Genomic DNA, 20,975 nt, shown 5'->3' on the forward strand with positions numbered 1-20,975 from the left:
AGTCGCTTTGAATGTTGCGTAAAAAAATATCTACGAGATTTATCTTGGAGATACGAGTGTTTCAGCTACTACTTAACCTTAATTTTCGTAGTTACCAGTTAAATATGTTCGTAACTTTTACCACTTTGAAGGCGTGTCGGTTGTATCGTTGGATAAGGCTTTAGAAGTCAATGACGTCACTGCCAGGGTCGGGGATAACGTCGAGATTAAGTGCGACGTCACCGGAACACCGCCTCCTCCCATCGTCTGGAGGAGAAACGACATGGATTTGTCAGCCCTCAACGAAGAAGATATAAAAGTAAAAACCCTGGACAGTCAAAAATAAATAATGTTCTATTTAATAGAAAGAGACTTTCTAAACCTTTTCATTCCGTCAAAAAGGTTTTTATAGATGGTTCGCTTTACTTGACCAACGTCCAGCTGGTCCATGGAGGAAATTACACCTGCCACGCGCAGAGAAATAACGACGTGATTCAAACGCATATTCTTCACGTTCATAGTAAAGTTCCCTTTTTTCTCATGGCTTATATTTTTCGAGGACTGGCCGTCTTTTCTTCAGTGACGGATCATTAATAATATGGTGGTTTTTTTCCCCCCAGCCGTTCCGGAAGTGCACGTAATCCCTAAGCTACAATCGAGGGCACCGGGAGAACTAGCGGAAATGGAGTGTCACGTGGTAGGAATGCCCTTGCCTCAAGTAAGCTGGTTAAAGAACGACGAAGAATTGAAGATTACCTCCGAAAAATACACAGTCATTGGTTAGTACCTTGTTTTATTATTAAAATAGATAATTTACTTACGATTTTACTTCAACTTTAAACAGGAAATGGTACAGCGTTACTTGTTGGAAAAATCACCTACAGTGATACCGGGGCCTATATGTGCGTCGCGAGCAGTTCCGCGGGGTCCAGGCGTGATATTAGCTCACTCGTAGTTCAAGACCAACCTACACCAAGTAATAAGCAAAATAATTAACATTTGTTTTGATGACAGTGTAATTAAGAGTAATTGTCGTTACCCATAGTCGCACCATCTCAGGAACATCGTTTCTTTGCCTTCCACGATTGGGGCATCGCCGTATACGATCCAGATAATTGTCGACTGTATCATCAAGTTCAAAGCACGGATATCATTCCAGGAACTCAAGAATACGTTTGCGGAGATCGAGGTATCAACTGCTCTTGGGGCAAAGCCATCAATGTCGCCGATCGATATATCTACGTGTCGCAACCTACGAAAGATAGAGTGTTAATCGTGTCCAGAGTGCAAATGGTCGTGGTCGACGTAAGTATCTCATTTTCAAAGCTAATTCCTCGCTTAATCATCCTAACGACCATTCGCCTAAAAGGTGGTAGTTACCGACAAGTATCCGGTCGAATTACATTACGTCCCGCACTTTGATCAAGTATGGGTTCTTTGTTGGAGAGGTCCGGAGAATCGAGGTACAAAAACCATCCAGATCATTAGAGACGCCAGTCAGAAGAAAAAACATCACACCGTTCATCCGGAACCTGTTGATGGACATTTTGATTTGGTAGGCAATATATTTAAGCCAATATTCGCGAAAGGTCATACTGAAAGGTTAAAATTCAACAGGTGAGCGGCATATTCATACCACCGCATCAAGATCTTTCACATCCCTGGAAATACGGTTACGTCGTTCACACTAATCAGCGAGGAATGTATAAATTGGACCTGAAAGGCATGAAATATCTTAAGACTGTCGATTTAACTCCGTACAACTGCGTTCCACAGAGCGCGGACTTCGCCTCCCTTGGTGAGGAAATATGATTTTTAATTAGGACCCTCTAGAACCAAGTGAGGTTCTCTGAGGGCCAATTAGCTTGTTGTTATCCCGTCAATTATTTAAATAAACAAATGCAAATTACATTAATTTCTGTTGTTTGCAGGAGGGTACGTTGTCCTGGAATGCGTCGAACCGGTTACGAGTCGTCCAATGGGTCAAATTCTCTTGGATTACTTGACCGATACAGTTCTGGCACACAAGACTAATTTATTTGGTGGACCGATGGTATCACCCGATTCCAGATACGTCGTTACTTTAGAAAAAAGTAATACGAGCGTTGTAATAGTGGTTCAACAAATCAGCGAAGAAGGTAAGTAAAACAACCACCACCACCCCCAAATTACCCTTAATTATGAAAGAAACGTTCCATTTTAATCTCGGTTGGAATTCGAGAAACAATGAAATTCATTCAAAAACTTCAATTTAATTTGGACTTCAATTAAACTAATCTGTTCTCGAAGGCAACCATGCGTGATGTGAACCATCTTATTGTTAGAAATATTCCCCAAAAAATTACTTATTTAAAGAAGTAATCCATGTTGGTGAATTTTACCTTCATTAGCAGACTTATTATGCCAAAAAAAATCTAAACAGATTTTCCCCTCATAACGGTAATTTTTTTTTTGGAAATATACGGTGCGGTGCTATGTCTTTTAGTAGTTAACCCTAATACCAAATGGGGTATGGAGTTTATTGCTGTTCACCCAACCCGTACGAACAGAACGGTACATTTTATACAAAAAAAGGTAAAAACTGCCTCAGGGAAAAGTCTTTATAGATGGATATATACTTGGTAATCATTCTAGTAACAGTCCAATGAATATGTCGTTGTAAGACATTGAACTTGTCACCGCGTGATATCTGTTGATATACCTACAGTGTACCCGTATCTCTAACAAGAAAGTCTTTGAAGCTTATTTCAAGTGTAAAAGATTTCTAATAGGGCTCGTTTAGGATACGTGAAGGTTGAATTTTCCTTGTGTGGTTAGTTGGTGGTGGACTTTCCGCGAATGCATTAAGGATGTATAAAAGACCCCCGTTATTATGGACTTAAAGAACAAAGACGTTACAGAAGTTTAACTTAGGAGGGGAGACATTAAAAACTCATTTCGAATTGTTCAGGATACAAACTTAAGAAGCCTACATTTAACATAAACGGTTATATTTTTTATATTAAAAAATTTACTTTACGAAATAATATACTTTGAATTCAGTGACGCGTACTAAGACACTTTCTACCCCTTTCCTTCACTGACGGGTTGAAATTTTCCGTAATTTTATACGTACACCTATCTTAAAATGACATTGAATCGAAGCCAAGGATATATTTTCCCTCGCCTATTGTCTCTTTGCCTTGCCTAGCTAACTTCGCGTCTTTGGGCTATGGAAGATACACTTCAATGCTGTGACCATGAAAGCCCAACTCGGTTGATAGTGTAGTGTAGTTGCTATGGATATGTTAATGAGAAGGGGTTGCATGGTTTAACCTGGCCCTAAGTAGTCATCCATGCCAATGGTTTCGAATTTAATTTCTGACGAAATATGAGGCCAATTCGAGTCTAGGGTTTAATAAGGCTTACATCCTGATATGAATTTAGGCAAGATAGGGTTGAAAACAAGTTTACGGATGATTTTAGATTTTAAATGAACTTACATATTTACAGGCTTGAGGTTTCTGTTCGACGTGAAGACAACCCTTCAGATCAGCGACGTGACGTTCTTTCCGTCTAGAACGACTCATAGCTACGACCTGTACGCCAGCTCGGCCAATAAAGAGGATATCCTCTTCGTGAACCTGGCTGATGGCAAGGTCGAGATGATCACGGGGATTGGGAGGGCCATGGAACCCCGTGTCGCCGAATGGAGTAACACCAACAGGCCCATTTCCAGCGCCGGGGTATTCGGAACCTACATGGTCACCATGGCCAACGAAGCCATTTTCGTCGTCAATGGCAAAACACGAACTGTTAACTGCGAAATTGGCAGTATCGTCCATCCCAGAATGGCCGTGTGGGTCAAATCACCCTGAGAGAGGAGCGATACGTAATTAAGGCCTCGATAAAAAACACCCCTGATATTAAAATTTAATAAAAAAAAAATAAATTCCAAAAGAGTTGTAATGAGAAAAAATGGACAGGTTTTTCACTCAACGTGTTGATATTATTTTGAGGAATTAATAAAAAGCTACGCTATAAAAATAAAGAGCGAGAGGGCATGTCAGTAAGTAAGAAAGATTGGTACCGTATTCTTTTTAATTTTCTAGTCCCGTTAAAATTAATTTTTCCACCAATCGAGTGTTTAACTGTATTTTTAATTAAAGTGATAATTAATAATTAAGTAAAATAAAAAATCTCCCTCTTTCATGATGACATGATAAAAATAAATGAATAAAAAAAAAGAAAAAATTTCCCGAATTTCCAAAACTAAAACTATACAAAACTTTCACATCCTTTACGATAATAGTGACTTTTACAGAAACGCTTTTTTCAAGACAAATTAAAAATTTATAGTAACGTCAAGAAAGAGTCACAATAAAATAGCTTTAGTAATAAACAACTTATTTTTATTACATATACCTAAGGATAATAATAAAATAAAAAAAAATAAAATAAAATGAAAACCAATTTGAAATAGCTTTTCTGTAAATGTCACTGTTTAATAAAAATCAATGGAAATAATTTGTGCCAATTTCAGTTTTGAATTATAATTTTAAAGTCGCCGGATTAACAGCGGCAGTAGGCAGCCACGCGTAGCTCTTTACACAATCTTAGATACCACGACGTTAGTTTGTGTAATAAATAATATAGTTACATAATTCAGTATGTAATGTAGTTATCGTAAGAAAACAAACCTTTATATATTATATATAGGATCTCATCATCCAAAACCTATACGCATCTTGTCATAAATTCATTATTAGTTTTTTTGGGGAAATCTAGAATTAAAATTAAATAAATAAATAAATAAAAGAAGAAAAAAATTCACTATTTGGGCTATTATTAAAAACAAGAGACCAAAAACTGCCTTACTGTCTTCTGCTGCTTAATTACGAGGCAAATAAAGTAAACCCAATCTGTAATGAAATCCCAATTGTTTTAATTTCTCTCCATCGAGGCAAAGTCTAAATTAGAATTTAGTTAGTTGAAAAAATATTAATTAAATCTTGTATACAGTAGGGCATTTTTACTAATTGATGAATCAATTAATTTCACCCATTAATTTTCAACACTATAGGCTAATCCTAATTTTGATAATTGATGGGTGAAGCCGTAAAAATTTCATGATCTAATATGAATAAATAAAAGAAAACGCGTTGATTACAAAGGGTGAATTAAATACCAAAAATTTTCTAATAATTTTTGTTTTTGAAATAAAATTAAAAATAAGTGAGATACCAACTAATTAACCCTTTGAAATTTCAACTACGTTCTCTTTAAAAACAAGGCAGTCCATAAAATATTTGAAACATTTTCCGATTGAAAACTATATGCAACCTGCTTATATATAAATATTTGAAAGAAAAACAACAAAATGATAAAAATTATAGAAACGTAATGTTTGTGAAAGGACAGAGCTCTTGTACCCAATTAGGTTGAATCTTATGTGAAGTAAAAATCTAATTAAAAATGATATAAAATTAAAAGAAAGACTGTCTATTTCTGTTAATAAAAAGGACTTAAAATTATAGCCAGTGACATCATGAAACCAAAAATAAAAAAAAATATAGCTTCGATACTTCTGAAAAAAAATTCTTATATAGATGCAGTGTGAAAGAAATTTTTAAAAGTGCCAGAATTAATAAAAAAAAACCAACCGATTTTGGGTTAATTTGGTAAATGTCGTCATATATAAAGCTCTCTACATATAATCTCTGTACAGGTTGTAATAATACAAAAGAAAAAGAAAAAAAAGGTAAAAACTACCAAAAAAAAAATTAAATGTTCTACATTTTTTCGACCAAAATGTTCATAATCACTTACCAAAAAAAAAAAAGCTCCGCTTATTCATTACGTGCAGTATTTTTCATTTTATGTTTTATTCCGTTGTTTTTTCAAGAAAAATAAAAAAAAATTCTTTCCAACATAACTTTTGATCAATACATACCCACATGACCGTTCAGACTCCATTTTGTAAATGACTTCACTTTGGTTATGGGTACAACACTTGACCTTCTAGCAACGGTACAAAGAACCAGTGCCACAGAAAGGGACAGTGAGAAAGGTAAGGACATTAATATGAAAGTCGATCTTAACAGGTTTCTGAAATTTCACTAAGAAGAACCGAAACTAATTATGGTAACTACGCAAGACTGGTATTTAAATCGGTCGCAGAAAGGATGTTTGTTTGCCCTTTCGTTGTACTTTCTTTCACCTAAATTTAGTAGTAGTTGCGTATATATTACGTTTAATATCCCTTAAGAGCCATCATTAGTGTTTCTTAAAGACCATATTTAACTTCAGAGAAAATTTCCTTAGACTCATTACCCTCCACTGGTTGTACCAACTCGTACACTACCGTTAAGGAATGAATCTAAATTTGGATAATTATTATAAGAAAAGTTCTTTATTGTTTTGCAAGGAACGAAAACAAAAATAGAAAATATCTTTTCGTTTAAACGAAACGAATCGAAAATAAAAGGAGGAAGGGAGAAACTTTTACAGATATGTTTCTGTACACGATTGATTTAATTTGAAATTCAGCTATATCTTTCGAAGTTTTTCAACCGAAAGAAAAAATATCACAACTTGAATTTTTCGACATAGGTTTCTTATGTACACTTAAAAGGTTATTTTTTCTTATTTATTTGTTTCAACTCACGCACTCGTCATCCTTGTTAAGGATTCATTTTCACAGTAATTCTTCGTCAATGGATAAATCCAACAATTGGGATATGTTCGAGGGTTCTTCGCGATGCCTATTGGCAACGCGTTTTCGTTCCAACGCGAGATACCTTTCAACGTTCTGATTGGTGCTAGCGTATTTTATTTTGGGTCGAGAAGCACCACCGAGTGTGGCCCTGGACGAAGCTCGCGACAAATCTTTGGCAGGACTAACGTTGACGTCGAGGGAATCCTCGAAATCAACCTTGGACCCTTTCTCGTCTTCGGCGCTTTGTGACAAAGGGTCGAACTCGCTGCAGATGCTCTCCAGGTCGACGTTGGACGGTCGGATCGTCGTAGTTTGACTAGCTGTAGCGCCTTCCCTTAGGAACGGGGAAGGAAGATATTTCTTTACCTTACGCGTCGTAACGTCGAAAAGGTTGTCGTCATCTTCGCAGGATTCTTGACTCAAATCTAGATAACCGGCTTCGTTTGACGCGAATATATCCTTCAGGACGCGATGGTTGGGACCTCCGGACGAGTATAACACCGGTGGTAACGATAAACAACCGTTACTCTTATTCTTGGTTGACAGTTCCGTGAAATCGATAAAACTGGCGGTGGTCTCGGGTTCAATTTCACCAACACCCAAAAACTGATCCGAGCCATCAGCCATATCCGAATATTGGTTCAAAGCGTTCAAGTCCTTTTCCAATCGACCGACTTTACCCCTGGCACTAGTTAGATCTTGCCTAGCTAAATCCAACTCGCGTCTCTTGCTATCGTAAAGCTTACCGAACTCATTCTTTTCCCTGACGAGTTTGTCGATATTCCTTCTTAGTTTAGCCTGAGAAATGTCCGACTCCTTGACACTGACGGCGCGCGCTTTCTCTGCTTCTTCCACTTTGGTGACCAGCACCTCGTTTTCGAGAATGTACGCCAGCAGCTGCCTTTGGAGTTCCAGCACGTTCTTCTCTTTCAAGATACTGGACATTTTACTTTTACTGTCTTCCAGGCTTCGTGGACGATCAGTTTTATCTAACGGCACCGTCAATGGTTCCGCGATTGGGGGTTGAAAAGATACACCACCGCCCGCCTTCTTGGGAACCGATGTCATCTGACTTTTAACGAATTTTTTGTGCAATTCGTGAATGGTACTTTCCAGCTGTTTCTTTTCGGTTAAAACTAATTCCATTTTGCTATCCATTAAAGACCGATCGAAAGTTAATTTTTCAACGTATCTTTCAGCCAATTCCGCTCTCTTCCTCAACGTTTCATTTTCTTTTTTGACATCTCGTAATTGAAGTTGTAAACTACGACAAGTATGAACTAAATTGGTTTTATCCTCGGTAACTACATCCGAATCCGTCAATAAACGTTCTTGGTCCGCGATTTGTATCCTCATTCGTAAACTCTTTAATTCAATTTCGTCGAGCACCCTCATCAATTCGACCGAACCATCGATTTCCGGTTTACTGGTAGCCCCTTGACTCGTCCCGGAGACGTGTTGGGGGGCGGGGTTTAGGCTCATCTGGATTTGACAGTCAGAATCGACTCCGCTGTCTTGTTTATTTTCGGGGTCATTTTCACCGCCGCTCTTAACGAACTCTTCCTTTTTCTTAGAGGTGGAGGAGGTGGTTACGGCGTTGACTGGCACGGTCATATCCGAGAACCTTCTGTTGGCGTTATTGGCAACGTTTATTTCGACCAGACGATTCGATTGTGGCACGCTCGATTTCCGGTTAGTACCGTACATGGCAGAATTAGGGGAAACGAGGCCTGGATAGGAGGAGGAGGCCTCCCTCAAGAGTCTCGACTCGGAATCCAAGCGCAGCTCGTGCACCGCTTCGAACACTTCTTCCTGTACGTGCTCCAGATTTTTAACTCGATCTTTCAGTTCCTTTACGAAAAGGAATACATAAAAAAGACAAATATGACGCCAGTGAAATTGTCCAAAATCAAAGCCAATAAACAAGCCCTATATCTAAATTGTCACACCAAGTTAAAAACAATTGACAAATACCACAAAAAATCTATAAAATATCATATCAGTATCAATCACATCCTTAGGAAAAACAACGACTATATCTTGAGAACTTGACTAGAACCACTTCACGCTTCGAGTTAGTACTCCATAATGGAGATAATTCCCCATGTATGGGGCTTCACCGCGACCTAATTACTAACAACCATCTACACCTTACGCGACAAAGGTAATCCCTTGGCCTAGAGATACGGTCACACGCAATTCGATACAATCCTTAACGAAACAACTACTACGGTTCCAAAGTTCACCTAGCTTCTTCGAAAACAAAACTGATAAAAGAGAGAGAAAACATACTACTCACTTCCTAGGCCTAGACTTAATAAGGCGAGATAAATTAAATATTAACGTGTAACGGGTAAATCAAACCGTATACGACAAAACTCTTTTAAAAAGTCTATTTATCATAATTTACACGCTCGAATTACTCGAGTCTGACCGCAACCGGTACTTTAAACGTAGAAAAAAATCCCCGAGATGTGGCCAAGCGTGCATGCACTAGCCAGGAGTGACGGTGCAATGTACACGATGGACCGACAGTCCGGAACCATTTAACGATCGAAAACGCTTATGGATTTCCGCAATATCAGTTAGGTAGCGAGGAAGTAAACGTGAAAAGCATGTTATATACGTATACATGACAGTTACTATCGCTAGACCTAGCCTAAATCGGCCTAGCGTTTCATAAAAAATAAAGGAAAAGACTATTACCCGGGCTAAAATTAGGTAATTTAATACACCAGTCAAAGGTTAGCTCGCGTTGGATGACCGCCAAAAATTAAGTTTGACAAAACTTACTTTAATAGCGACGAGCGATTTGGCTTGTTCCCGTACGAGAAAATAGATAGGTCCTGGTATGGGCATCGCGTTGGTCACTTGTCGAGTTTTCTGAAGAGGCATCTTGCTGTTGTTCGGCGGCGACACTGATGTACTGAGTCGGTTCTCCGCCGTCGGCGACGTGCCATGCTGCCTTCGTTGTTGAGCGTTGATACGACGCTGCTGTTGCTGACCCTACACGATTAACGAAATAAAAAATATCCCGTTAGAAACACTCTCTCGTATCTCATCTGAAAACCGCGTGAAATACATTTAAAAATCCACGAAATTTAATACTTTGAGAGAGGCCTCGGGGAATTTCAGGACAAATGGCATACATTCGAGTCAAGTCTAAAGTCGTTTCTACAAGACCTATCTGACATTTTTTTCTTTACAGAATCCATGCACGCTTTCTCGCATAGAAAGATGTTAATATTTCTTGACGTAAAAATGCTTTTTCATAATTTTTTTATACACTTTTCGAAGCACAAGGGAAGGGAAAGAAAATCTAGAACGGCTGATAACCGTCCGTCCGGAACGTAACGAATATCTCGCGTGTGTGTCCGTCCACGACTGCTTGCATAAGAGAAATGCGAGCAATCGAGGGGGCTACCTCGAGGTTGGCTAACGAAAGCTATATACATCTATAACCATTCCACCAAAGTAGTAGAGGAACCGAAAGGGAGGGGGGGCTGTGACTTTTAAAAATCCATGGGGGCTGATGGATTAGTATAAATCCGGGGAACGCTTCTATACCCATCATGCATAGAGTTTCGGATTTCCGTCTTAAGTAAATAGATCGTACTCAGTCCGTATTACTTTGACTCCCCCTCGTACTGGAGAAGAAAAAAAACAACACAGAACTAAACATACAGCCTGCCTGGATGTTTGTAGAAGAAAGTACTCAAAAATCAAATGATGGTTTGAGTTTTTAGAAAAACAAAGTATAGACGTGGATTGAACTGTACCATAAAGTAGGTTTATGGTACAGATTGGTCATTCAAGTTGGTTTTATGACCGGAGCCTATAAACAAGACTGTAGATCGAGTAGAGGAGAGGAGAGGTACAGTTTAAAAATGAGGGGGAATGAAGTAATTCGGAACGATTTTTCTATATACAGACAATGGTATTTAAGTCCAGGGACTCTAGATACGATCTATATCCTAGATAATATTAGTTTCAAATCAATAATTAAGTCTTTTAAACTAGTTTCTATCAAATTATTTCATCACACGTTAAACCCAAACACGAGGTAATACTCGACTTAACCATGAAATGTCAACAACTATCGATCGCGCCAACTGTTAGCTAGGAAATGGGCGTTTTCCGTTTATGACGTAATCAATAAACGTACGTCACATTCAAGTTCACTAAACTAAATTTAAGAAAGAAAGAAGGAAAGATCATTTACTCAGTCATAATGGTGTAGTACTGTACCTAATATCCCTAAATAGAAATTTTACGTTCAATTGGTTCCATTAGGTGCAAGCAATCTGCAAATATGGATCAATATTAAAGGGATGTGCAATGTCGTTATGTAGGGGGCGTGTCGAGAACTATACTTTAAAGTAGTAGTGGTACTATTTCCCGGAGTAGTGATTGGGCAATGTCACGTGACTGTAATAGCATTGGGAAAATGCTACGAAATTCACTCGAGTGCAGTTGAGGTTTATTTCATATAAGATAAGGTTGATATAGGCCACGCCCCTACACAATACATACATTGTACATCCCTTGATTAAACTTATTTTCAATCCTGGAAAATGACAATGATTTACTATGGGATTAAGACCGAATTAAATTGTTTTTTCATCTCTCGGACTCGTCGTAAAAAAATCAATACAACCCCCAAAAATACATCCAATTTGTGGTTCCTTGAACCTGGATGATTCACTGTAGCTATGCGAGCTCTTCCGATAGTACTTAAAATTATCTAATTACGGGGTTGTAGAGAATGACTCTATTCATTAACGAAGTAAATTACCATCCATTTATTATCAGTTACACAAAATCATTCTCGACCCGCAAGTTATTAAAAGATTCAAGTATATTACATCAAAAACTGTATGTAGTATAATCACCATATGTTTCGGAGATGTAATTAACAAACGTATAGAACGATGACTAACCAAGGTCATAATAAAATTACACCTACCAGGATAGCAAACGTTGAGAAAAACAATCATGATACTGTTAGTAACTACTTAATTTCCCGTATTCAGGAAGTAAATCTTGATAAAAAAAGTCAACGACGTTGGGTCACCTTCTGCCTACACTAATTCATCCGGTAATAGATAAGGGACTAACTATACTACACACACAAGGGCGTAGGCTAAAGGAGGGGTCCATATTTAATTTCGTTAAGATTGAGAAATTACGATTTACGACGCCCTGAATTTGGCACAATTTTGGGTTACAAAACTTAATAATTAATAATAAAAAATAATAAAAAGAAACGTTCGCGAATTTCAACTGATTTTGAAACTATTTCAAGATTGAATTGGGAAAAACGCACCTGCCAGTAGGATTGCGACTATATCTATGTATGTATGTATGTAGTCACGTCAACTAATATCCAGTGCACAGGTAAAGATAGAAGCAGCTGTATTATCTAAACTTTATCATTCTTTCATAGCTCTCTGTATAAATGTATTTTTCGTATCGTAATGTATATTAATTACAGGGTGTAAAAAAAGGTAATGGGACCGAAGAAGAAGTACAATTCGATTTTGAGTACGAAATTAAATATGATCAATGACATTTTGCCCAAAGGGTTACGTTTAAAAGTTATAATTAAAGTTCTTTAGGTTAGAGATGACCCACTTAATTAAATTAGCATTAAATTTAAATTTAAGTTTTAATCCGTAGAACACTTCAATCATAACATATTTATGTTGTCCCTCATAGGTAAAAAGTCATACAGTCACATTTTCAACTCAAAATTTACTTCCCATAGAAAACTCCCACTGTACTTTGGTCCAACCATCTTTTTTTAAAGCACCCTGTATATATATTTCTATAAAATTTATTTTTCTTATTGTAATATTTCGCCTTAAATATATATATTTTTTTCAAAAATTTACTTGGATCATTTTTGGCTTAATTTTATTTTTTCGTAACAATTCGTCACGGATTGTAAACCAACCATGTTAAAATATGTGTAAAAATAGTGCAACGCTTATTCCTATTGCAAGGATTTAAGTATTTATCGTGAAAGAAAAAAGAAATGGCTTAAAAATATATATATGAAAAAGTAAAGTCGATTGCAATAATAATAAAAAATAAAATACAACAATAATCCTATGCCGAATACATTTAATGGGGGGTGGAAGTTAAAACAGATTTTTACTTGGTATTGGCCGTGTTTAGATTTCCTTGTAGTTAGTTTTATTATAGTTTTATTCCCCTTAAGGCATTCCGTTTTTTAAAAGATATGTTATTAAGGTTATAATGATGCAATTCGTAAATTTTTGATTTAATATTTTGTTAATAGTTAAAAAAAAAGCTAAAAGAAAAATAAACCGTTGTTTTTCTAGAATAGCTACGCTTCTATTTTTAGGTAAATTATTATAAATTAGTTCACAGAAATAAATTAATTATAATTTATGTTAATAAATACATAATAACGATTCAACAGAGGGGGAAAGTAATTCAATTTTCCTGTATCGAAAAACATTTTAACTATGCAGGACGGTAAAATTCAAAAATCAATTAAAATTTTACTGTTAATCATTTTAATAACCTGCTAGCTTCAAAACCGGCCGAAATTAATAAATTATAGTTTAATTAAAAAATGTACGTTGGAGATTCAAGTTAATTAGAAAATTTCCAAAAGATTAAATTAACATAAATTACGTAAGTCTTCTTGTATAGCGAATGCAGTCATATAAAGAAAATACATTTTTTTCTTTCTTTTGAAAATTAGCCGACGGGAATGACGCCATTTTAGCACCTTGACCTATACCGAGACTCGACCGATAAGACTGGATATTATTTGAAAACTCACCAAGGCTGAAACGTGTAAGGCCTGGATAATGATGATAAAAATCATTGAATGTGGAATTTTACCTACAATAATAGCTATAATTGACGGGCTAAAATATCACATCACGAAATATATTGGTATAAGAAAAGTTATTTCATCATGATCATGACCTAATTGCTTTCAAACCCACGTGACCTCATATTTGTTGTTTCTTATTTTTTCAATTTAATTTAAACAAAAACGTTATATTATTTATTGAACTTTTAAGAAACATTAATATTATTTAAAACAATTGTGTTGAAATTTATGGATTAATCTAAACAAGTATTAAACACCACCCTTTTCGGCTGCTGTTTTAATTTTTATTCTAAAACTAATTTTTGATTATATTTCTTTTTCAAATGTATTTGGTAAGTTTCCATTCTTTACCAGGCTAAATAATAATTTCTTAAAATTTAATTAATCATTCCCAAATTATTCCCTCGTGATGTTGAATTCTTAGGAGTGGGAAGAATGCTTCATACCAGCGCATAAATTACTTTTTAGGGACTCCACGAATATGCTAATTATTGTTTTTGGAAAGCTTACAAGTTAATTATTTTTTAGCTTGTTAAGACAAGTATTTCAAAAAAAAAAAAGTATAAACTTCATCAGACACATATAGAAACCCGCGATTTTTATATATCTATGTATATATTATCATAAGTTTATAAGATATGTTCCATAAGTATGACACTAGCTACGAGAATCTATGACCTACGTTGTCACTTCATGACAAACTTTTTTAATAACCAGTGACAAACTTATGGAACATATCTTATGAACTTATGATATTATAAGTAAATGTGTAAAGTTAAAAATGTGAAAATGGGTGAAAATTAGCTTTGCTACCTTAACTTACGGACAAGTAAAAACCAAACTTAACCTTACAGTTGGCAACGCTAACGAATTTCAAAAACAAAAACCAGAAAAAATTTATAAACGTTAAACAATTGCATAATATTTTACATTACGCTAGAAGAAAAGAAAAACAATCTTGAAAGAAAATTAGCTTTTCTAAATCCTTTACCTTCATAATATGGGAGAGTACCGCTTCACTTTCATCTTCGGCAGCCCGTCGTGACGTACCACCGAAACAAAATTGACCACGACACGGTATTAAAACCCGCTTCTACTTTAACATTCGGAAGGCACGATCCAGTCGTATTATTCCACTCATCTTACTAACAACGTCGCGAGATCAGCGATACCACGTGAGGGGGAAGAAAAACTTAAGAATAAGAAAAATCACGAGCGAAGCAACGAAGAATCAACGAAAGGGCAAAAGCCGTTTAGCCCTTTCAGTCCGCCATAAAAGAAATACTTTAGAAACAGCTAGGGGACTTGAAATTTACAGCTTACTCCGAAACCTCACGAACGTCCTACTTCGCAGACTCTCGCCAAGAGACTGAGGATGCATACACCAGTCCGGTTCCCAAACTCTCGACTTGACGTCACGCGTAATTAAAAATAGGCCCGTGTTATATGTGTACAGAATCAGATATCTATCTTCTTTCGGATAAATTTTTAAAATATAATATAAGATGTTTTAGTCGTGCACTTATGTGGAAAGAATTTGTTTATAAACTTTCACGTTTTCATTAAAATATTCAAATTAGTATACACTTCTTTTTTGTTGTTATTTCCGATTGTGTATACACATGATGATGTAAGGGTTAATGAGTCATTATTATATTTGGTTATACTGTAGTAAGGCTAATAGGTATGGCACAAAAAGGGTGGAGTTGTTTTGTTACACACGTTTTCTTTTTTAGCCATATCGTAGTATACGATAGGCTCTTAGTTTGACCCGAGCCGTAGTAGTACTAGTAGTCGTGGCCGGAGTTTTCGCTTTCGTTATCGTCAGATTTTAGCTTAAAAGGAACTTTATATTACCACAACCCACCCATTGGGGTAACTGGGCTCGGTTAGAGATTTAATTTTAATTAAAATTTTTTCAAGTCAGACCCGGGAATCGAACCCGGGACGCTGGCGCAGTAGACAGTCATTCTAACCACTAAACCATAGAGACTTGATAGAAACTCCGAGTTTTTTATTATTTATTTTTATCTCTAAAATGTCGGGGTGATGTGGGGTGGGGTACCTCTTAATCTGTGGGGTCGGATACTTTTGAATTTTTATCTGTGGGGTCGGATACTTATGAATTTGTATGTTTGGGGTTTTTATATTTATTTTCTTTTTATGTATGTGCTAATTAAATAGATAACGATTTTCCCCGTTTTTCGTTCTCGTTCGGTAGGTATCGTCATCTATGTTATGTTTGACTGGAACGTTTTGGCGGTTAATTCAAATGTGGGTTTAGATAGAGCTAACATAGTGTTAAATGAGCGTTATGCGTTTGATCATTTTAGCATTGCTAAAGGTAATTCGAGGGGATAATCACTAAAATGCGTAATTACTATAACTAAACTTTCTCTTTCAAAAGTTTCTGGGCATAAGTCCTTGTTAGAAATTTATAAGATGCGATAAGTGTACATCGGCATAAGTCTATGTTTTAAACTCATCGAGGGGATTATCAATAAAAACTATCTGTTCTTCGATTCGCCGGAATCTAGGGGCTATTAACTCTGATTTTATGCACGGTAAATCAATTAAGCATAGAAAAAGATAGCGCTATTCACTCATTAGGGTAAGGTATAGAGGGGTTATCCACTCATTAGGGTAGGGTATAGAGGGGCTATTCACTCGTACGATATGGCTACTATTACGAGCCCTTGGGCCGTCTTGTTTAAATACATTTTGAAGGTTTATATTATAATCTCACCCTGTTTTCTGTAAAACCTTTGATATTATTGGGCCAATTTTATTGTTAAAATGTTCCTAATAAGTACAATTTAGTGTAAATCAATTATTTTATAATATAACCTAACCTATATAATTTAGTGTCAATTAAAAAGAAATATATATATAAATATTTTTCTTATTTAGTAATTCAGGGTTTCACAGACCCGGTTTGTTTGTCTATTAAATCCCAACCAAATTAGGCCAAATATTATTTTCGTAAATGTATACAGAAGGCCGTGAGCTATTCGGCATTCCATGCCCGCATACGAGATGATTTTAATTATTCTACAAAAGATAATTACAATTACAAAACCCAATGCAACGAACGCTTTGCGATAAAAGAAGATTCTTTCGTCGTTATAACGAGTATTATTATTTGACAATTATCTCATTATGATAGCGGTATATCGTAACAAGATATATATATATCTATACGATATCAAAAAATATGAGTGAAACCAGTTCCTGGATCGAGGGATAATCCCATAATCTGTGTTAATGAAATGATATGAGTTATTTGTTTTTTGTCGCAGATTAATCTCGTGACCCTCTATGTGCGTAAGCTCACTAAATTTTATTTATAGATATGTTAAATGGGGTTAATTTAAAATTTATCAAACAAATCTATAGCAATCACAATAATAAATGCTAATTTTGTTTAGCCTTAACTGTAATTAACTGCATAATTTAGTTGGATCCCAATAATAAACGTATGAAAATAGACTATACCAATTTAAAAAATATTTAGCTGTAAAAATTTATTATTTATAGATTAAAAATATTTGTTTGTTTAGAAGTTTTGTTTGGCAATTTAAGATAAATAAATAAATAAACGAATAGGTAGTATAAATTATGAAAAACTTATAACTATATGGTGTTATCAGTTCACAATTCAACTCGCGTAAAATTCCATAATTTTCACCATTAAACATCTTCGTTTATAAGTTTTGTTTAACAATCTAAGGTAAATAAATAAATTAACGAATAGGTGGTCCCAATTATAAAAAAACTCATAACTATATGGTCTTATCAGTTCAGAATTCAACTCGCGTAAAATTCCAAATACTTTGAACCATTTTAAACCTCTTTGACGACGACCCCAGCCGGCATTTATGCAAATTTTCTAACCAAAAAGTTTAATCACCTTCCCATCTTCAGACAATTGAAAAATTATAATAATTCCAGGCTGGAATCTTAAGTATCTTCGCGTGCATCAAAGATCATAGCAATCAAAATTCCTTCAGTGGAATTCCCTTTCAAAAAGAGTTCAAAACACTTGAAGTGGAATTAGTCAAACCTTTATCGGTTATTCTCTTCAACCATTATTAACAAATGAAAATTTCAAATATATAATTAATCCTTTAGAAAGGTTTGATAAACCTTCAAAAAACCATTAATTATATATTATGAATCAACTAGAAACAAAAGAAGTTCAAGGGACTGTTTTCAGTAAGAAATTCAAAACCAAGACTGGAGAATATTTTAATTCATTTATCATAAGAGACGGAATAGAGGAAGTCCGTCAATTCAAAGTTTAATATCACCGGAAGTAATTGGCATTAGCATATTACGTAGAAAAAAAAACGCGAAGGGCATCCAAGTGGAACATTTCTGTTGTCCATTTAAAATAAACTAAGCGATAATTATTACCTTGAAAATGAAACCAACCGCTATAGTTTTGAACCGGTCTATCTTTGTATCAGAACTTCCTCGGTTGAAGTAAGTTGAATTACGGTTACATCCGCGGAACTATATATTAATTTACTTCCATACCACGTTAAAAAAGTGTTTAAAAGCAAAATGTTTTTACAGAAATGACTTCTCTACATCAAATTACAAACTTCTAATTCATAAATACATACTTCAGATGGATATTATCTCGAAAAATGGCGTCACTTCAACCCCTATTGTGTCAAGGAGTCTTACGTACGTGTAAGGTTAGCTAGCTATAAATTAATAATGGCTGATTATTGTGTAACGCGTCATAAGAGAGGTTGGCCCTCGGACCCCAAAAATCTACCAAGCGTATTAAACCCCCCAAGCTAAATCACTAAAAGACCGTACAGGAAATATGACTGGACATCCCATCTCCCCGGTAGCGGAAAAAACTGTTATACAGGGTGTTTCTGAATTCTGATATAGGTCTGCAATGAATTAAGGGTGAAACTGATGGCAAAATGGCAACAGAAGTTGCATTTTCGATTCAAAATCCCATAAAGAACATCCACCTAAATTTATGCCTGACTCATAAGAAACACCCTGTATAGCATGGACAAATTTCCTCTGTAGATAGTATTAAAAAAGCTACTAATTTTTCCACCAAAAAGTTTATGGGTATGTAAATGAAACACTTCCGTCAAAACACTGCGGTATTCTAACAAAACCAAGAGGGAATTTTATGTGTTGAGTTTTGTATACTGTACACCATCTGTTTTTATTTTTAAGAATTATTGAGTCTAAACATCTGCGATACACGTGAGATATGAAACTCGTAACATATTTAACATTCAAGAAGTTAAGGAGGAAACTAGCTTATATAAGTCAAGATACTAATCACGGAGGTTTACAGTTAAGAATATTAACTTTTTATTTAAGTATTACCAGGTTTCCTGCAGCTCTTCTTGAGTTGTTAGCAGTGCAGAGATTTATTTTGTTTTAAAACTATCGTGTTTCATGAAATGTTCAAATTAGGTATGCTAAAAATGGTATAATCTCTACGGCATATTTTGCTGACAACTTATAACAACATCTGGTTGTTTATCTCAATTTAAAAACCAGATACAGGTCAGGGCTCCCACCAAAATCTCAAATATAAATAGGGACCACAAATTTGAAAGTAGGAAACAAAAATGGGAAGGGACCACTGGTAAAACAAAACGACATCTTTAACAGATAAAAAATGTCTTAAACTGACACGTGTTTAAGTAAGAACATTTTATCACTCATGACCTCTTATAAAAAATACCAAGAACAGAGATGTCCCTCAAATAGCAAAATCTAAGGTGATTTTAAGGTACTGAATATAACCTCCCCAAGGGCTACAAAAGCATGACGTACCACTTGTTTATACAGCCTTTCAAGGTAGAATACCTTTACAATGACTAACTAGTTCCTTACACAGACGTTACAAATAAAGGCAGCAACCCAACGGTCCAACCCCTTTTAGGACTTTGATATAGTCAAAATTTAGCTGGCTCCTTTCATGGCTGACGTAGTTCAGGTATAAACCAAAATGGTGGGCGTTATTTGACACGTATTGTCTTCATAAAAAACCCTTTGTCGTGACTTATTAAAGCGATGTAATCGCGCCCAGTTATTATTACCAAGAGAAAAATAAAATGCTTATATAACTAGTTTCCGGGTTATTGAGTAACGAAGTCGGCGAATAAACGCCTCAATTCGAGCTCTAGAAAGTCGAGAAAATCGATTCAATCTTGATTTGAACTCGATTCTCGCCTTTTATTTTATAGAGGGAGGGTTGCATGGCAACTCGTTTTAAAATAACGTAGACCAAAATGGGGGTCAAAGTTCAAATACTGCACCATTGGTTAATACGAAATGGGACGTGACAAAAAGCCCAATGCGCAGGCGCACTTAGGCTTAGAAAAAGACCAATACAGGGTAAGGGTGTGGTGTTCTTTTGGCGATTTTGAATAGAAAATGTTCTATGACGTCCTGGCCACCGTTTTCGAGCTATGTTTGTAGTATTTTACGGATGACCCCTTACATTTAATTAAAAAGCTGAAATACAATGATTTCTAATTTATCCCGAAAACACTCATCAAATCTTAACTCGAAAACAGTGACCCTTATATCAAAATGGAGATAGACGTTACATTTTTTCGACTCAAAATCGATTTCCCAAAGAGAACATCCCCCTTAATTTATGCCAGACTTACACAAACACCCTGTACATAGAACCTCTCCTAAATAAAGGTTTTAACTATACATACACCCCTATATTTTTAAATTCAACTTCACTTGATATCAAGCTGGGTGAATAAATAAAATTATTCTAGATACCATTGGGATTACCATGATAATAACTTAGGATCTACAGGCTTTCTTAAATCGTAAGTCTTTAGCGATTAAGGAACATTGTAACATCGTGACATCCTGAAGCCGTCCGCCGTCCTCTTACTGAATAATTTATGGGTGACCCAAAGCCAGCCCAAACTCCAAAAAGAGCTTACATTAAACTGACAAAAAAGGTGCTAAAATTAGAACGTCTTCCTCCCATCCGAGCCCCCTCTCTCTTTGGAGACTGATTCGATCTATGTCGTGACCTCACCTCAGTTTCAAATAATATTGGTAATAAAAAAAACTAGGGTTCGATAATGAAACTCTTATCCCCCCCCCCACCTTTTTATTTATAAAAATTTAGGATCTGACGTCCGTTTATATAGACACCGGTGTCGTCATTCGCGGTGTGTTTTAATTATACTACACCAGATTTTTATCTCATGAGAGGAAGCTCCCGTGATATTGAGAATTATCCTAATTTCCTGTCGTATATTATTGACGTACGTGTGATGTGAAGCAGTTTTTTTTTATTTTATTTTTTTTTAGTTTTATATTTGTTGTAATTAAGAATTACAATAAAATTATTAAAAAAAAAGTTTTACAAAACCGGCAGTACTTAATATAATATAATCAAGA

General features: G+C 35.6%; 2 protein-coding genes across 6 annotated transcripts in view; one reads left to right on the top strand and one right to left on the bottom strand.

Annotated features, from left to right (window-relative positions):
* LOC149651141 (follistatin-related protein 5-like) overlaps positions 1–5,250 on the top strand; it is a 97,885-nt gene extending 92,635 nt beyond the window's left edge. For all 3 annotated transcript variants that reach the window (XM_089847964.1, XM_089847962.1, XM_089847963.1), the window contains exons 7-15: positions 132–298; positions 382–499; positions 600–758; positions 824–955; positions 1,025–1,284; positions 1,349–1,534; positions 1,597–1,777; positions 1,911–2,117; positions 3,472–5,250. In XM_089847964.1, coding sequence (XP_089704090.1) covers positions 132–298; positions 382–499; positions 600–758; positions 824–955; positions 1,025–1,284; positions 1,349–1,534; positions 1,597–1,777; positions 1,911–2,117; positions 3,472–3,836 — 1,775 coding nt within the window. In that variant the 3' untranslated portion in view covers positions 3,837–5,250. The remainder of the gene's footprint in view (positions 1–131; positions 299–381; positions 500–599; positions 759–823; positions 956–1,024; positions 1,285–1,348; positions 1,535–1,596; positions 1,778–1,910; positions 2,118–3,471) is intronic.
* Positions 5,251–6,348: 1,098 nt separating this feature from the next.
* LOC149651142 (uncharacterized) overlaps positions 6,349–20,975 on the bottom strand; it is a 34,956-nt gene continuing 20,329 nt past the window's right edge. The window contains exons 1-3 of one of the 3 annotated variants that reach the window (XM_089847967.1): positions 14,542–14,921; positions 9,470–9,682; positions 6,349–8,527 (exon numbers count right to left, since the gene is read on the bottom strand). In XM_089847967.1, the coding sequence (XP_089704093.1) occupies positions 6,656–8,527; positions 9,470–9,682; positions 14,542–14,547 (2,091 nt within the window). In that variant the 5' untranslated portion in view covers positions 14,548–14,921 and the 3' untranslated portion in view covers positions 6,349–6,655. Of the gene's footprint in view, positions 8,528–9,469; positions 9,683–9,784; positions 10,121–14,541; positions 14,922–20,975 lie in introns of those variants that run through there. The other 2 variants (XM_089847965.1, XM_089847966.1) reach the window with 2 other exon arrangements.

The sequence above is a fragment of the Phalangium opilio genome, unplaced genomic scaffold (assembly GCF_054372755.1).
Source record: "Phalangium opilio isolate 3A_F unplaced genomic scaffold, DU_Popi_V2 ptg000082l_1, whole genome shotgun sequence".
Lineage (NCBI taxonomy): Eukaryota > Metazoa > Arthropoda > Arachnida > Opiliones > Phalangiidae > Phalangium > Phalangium opilio.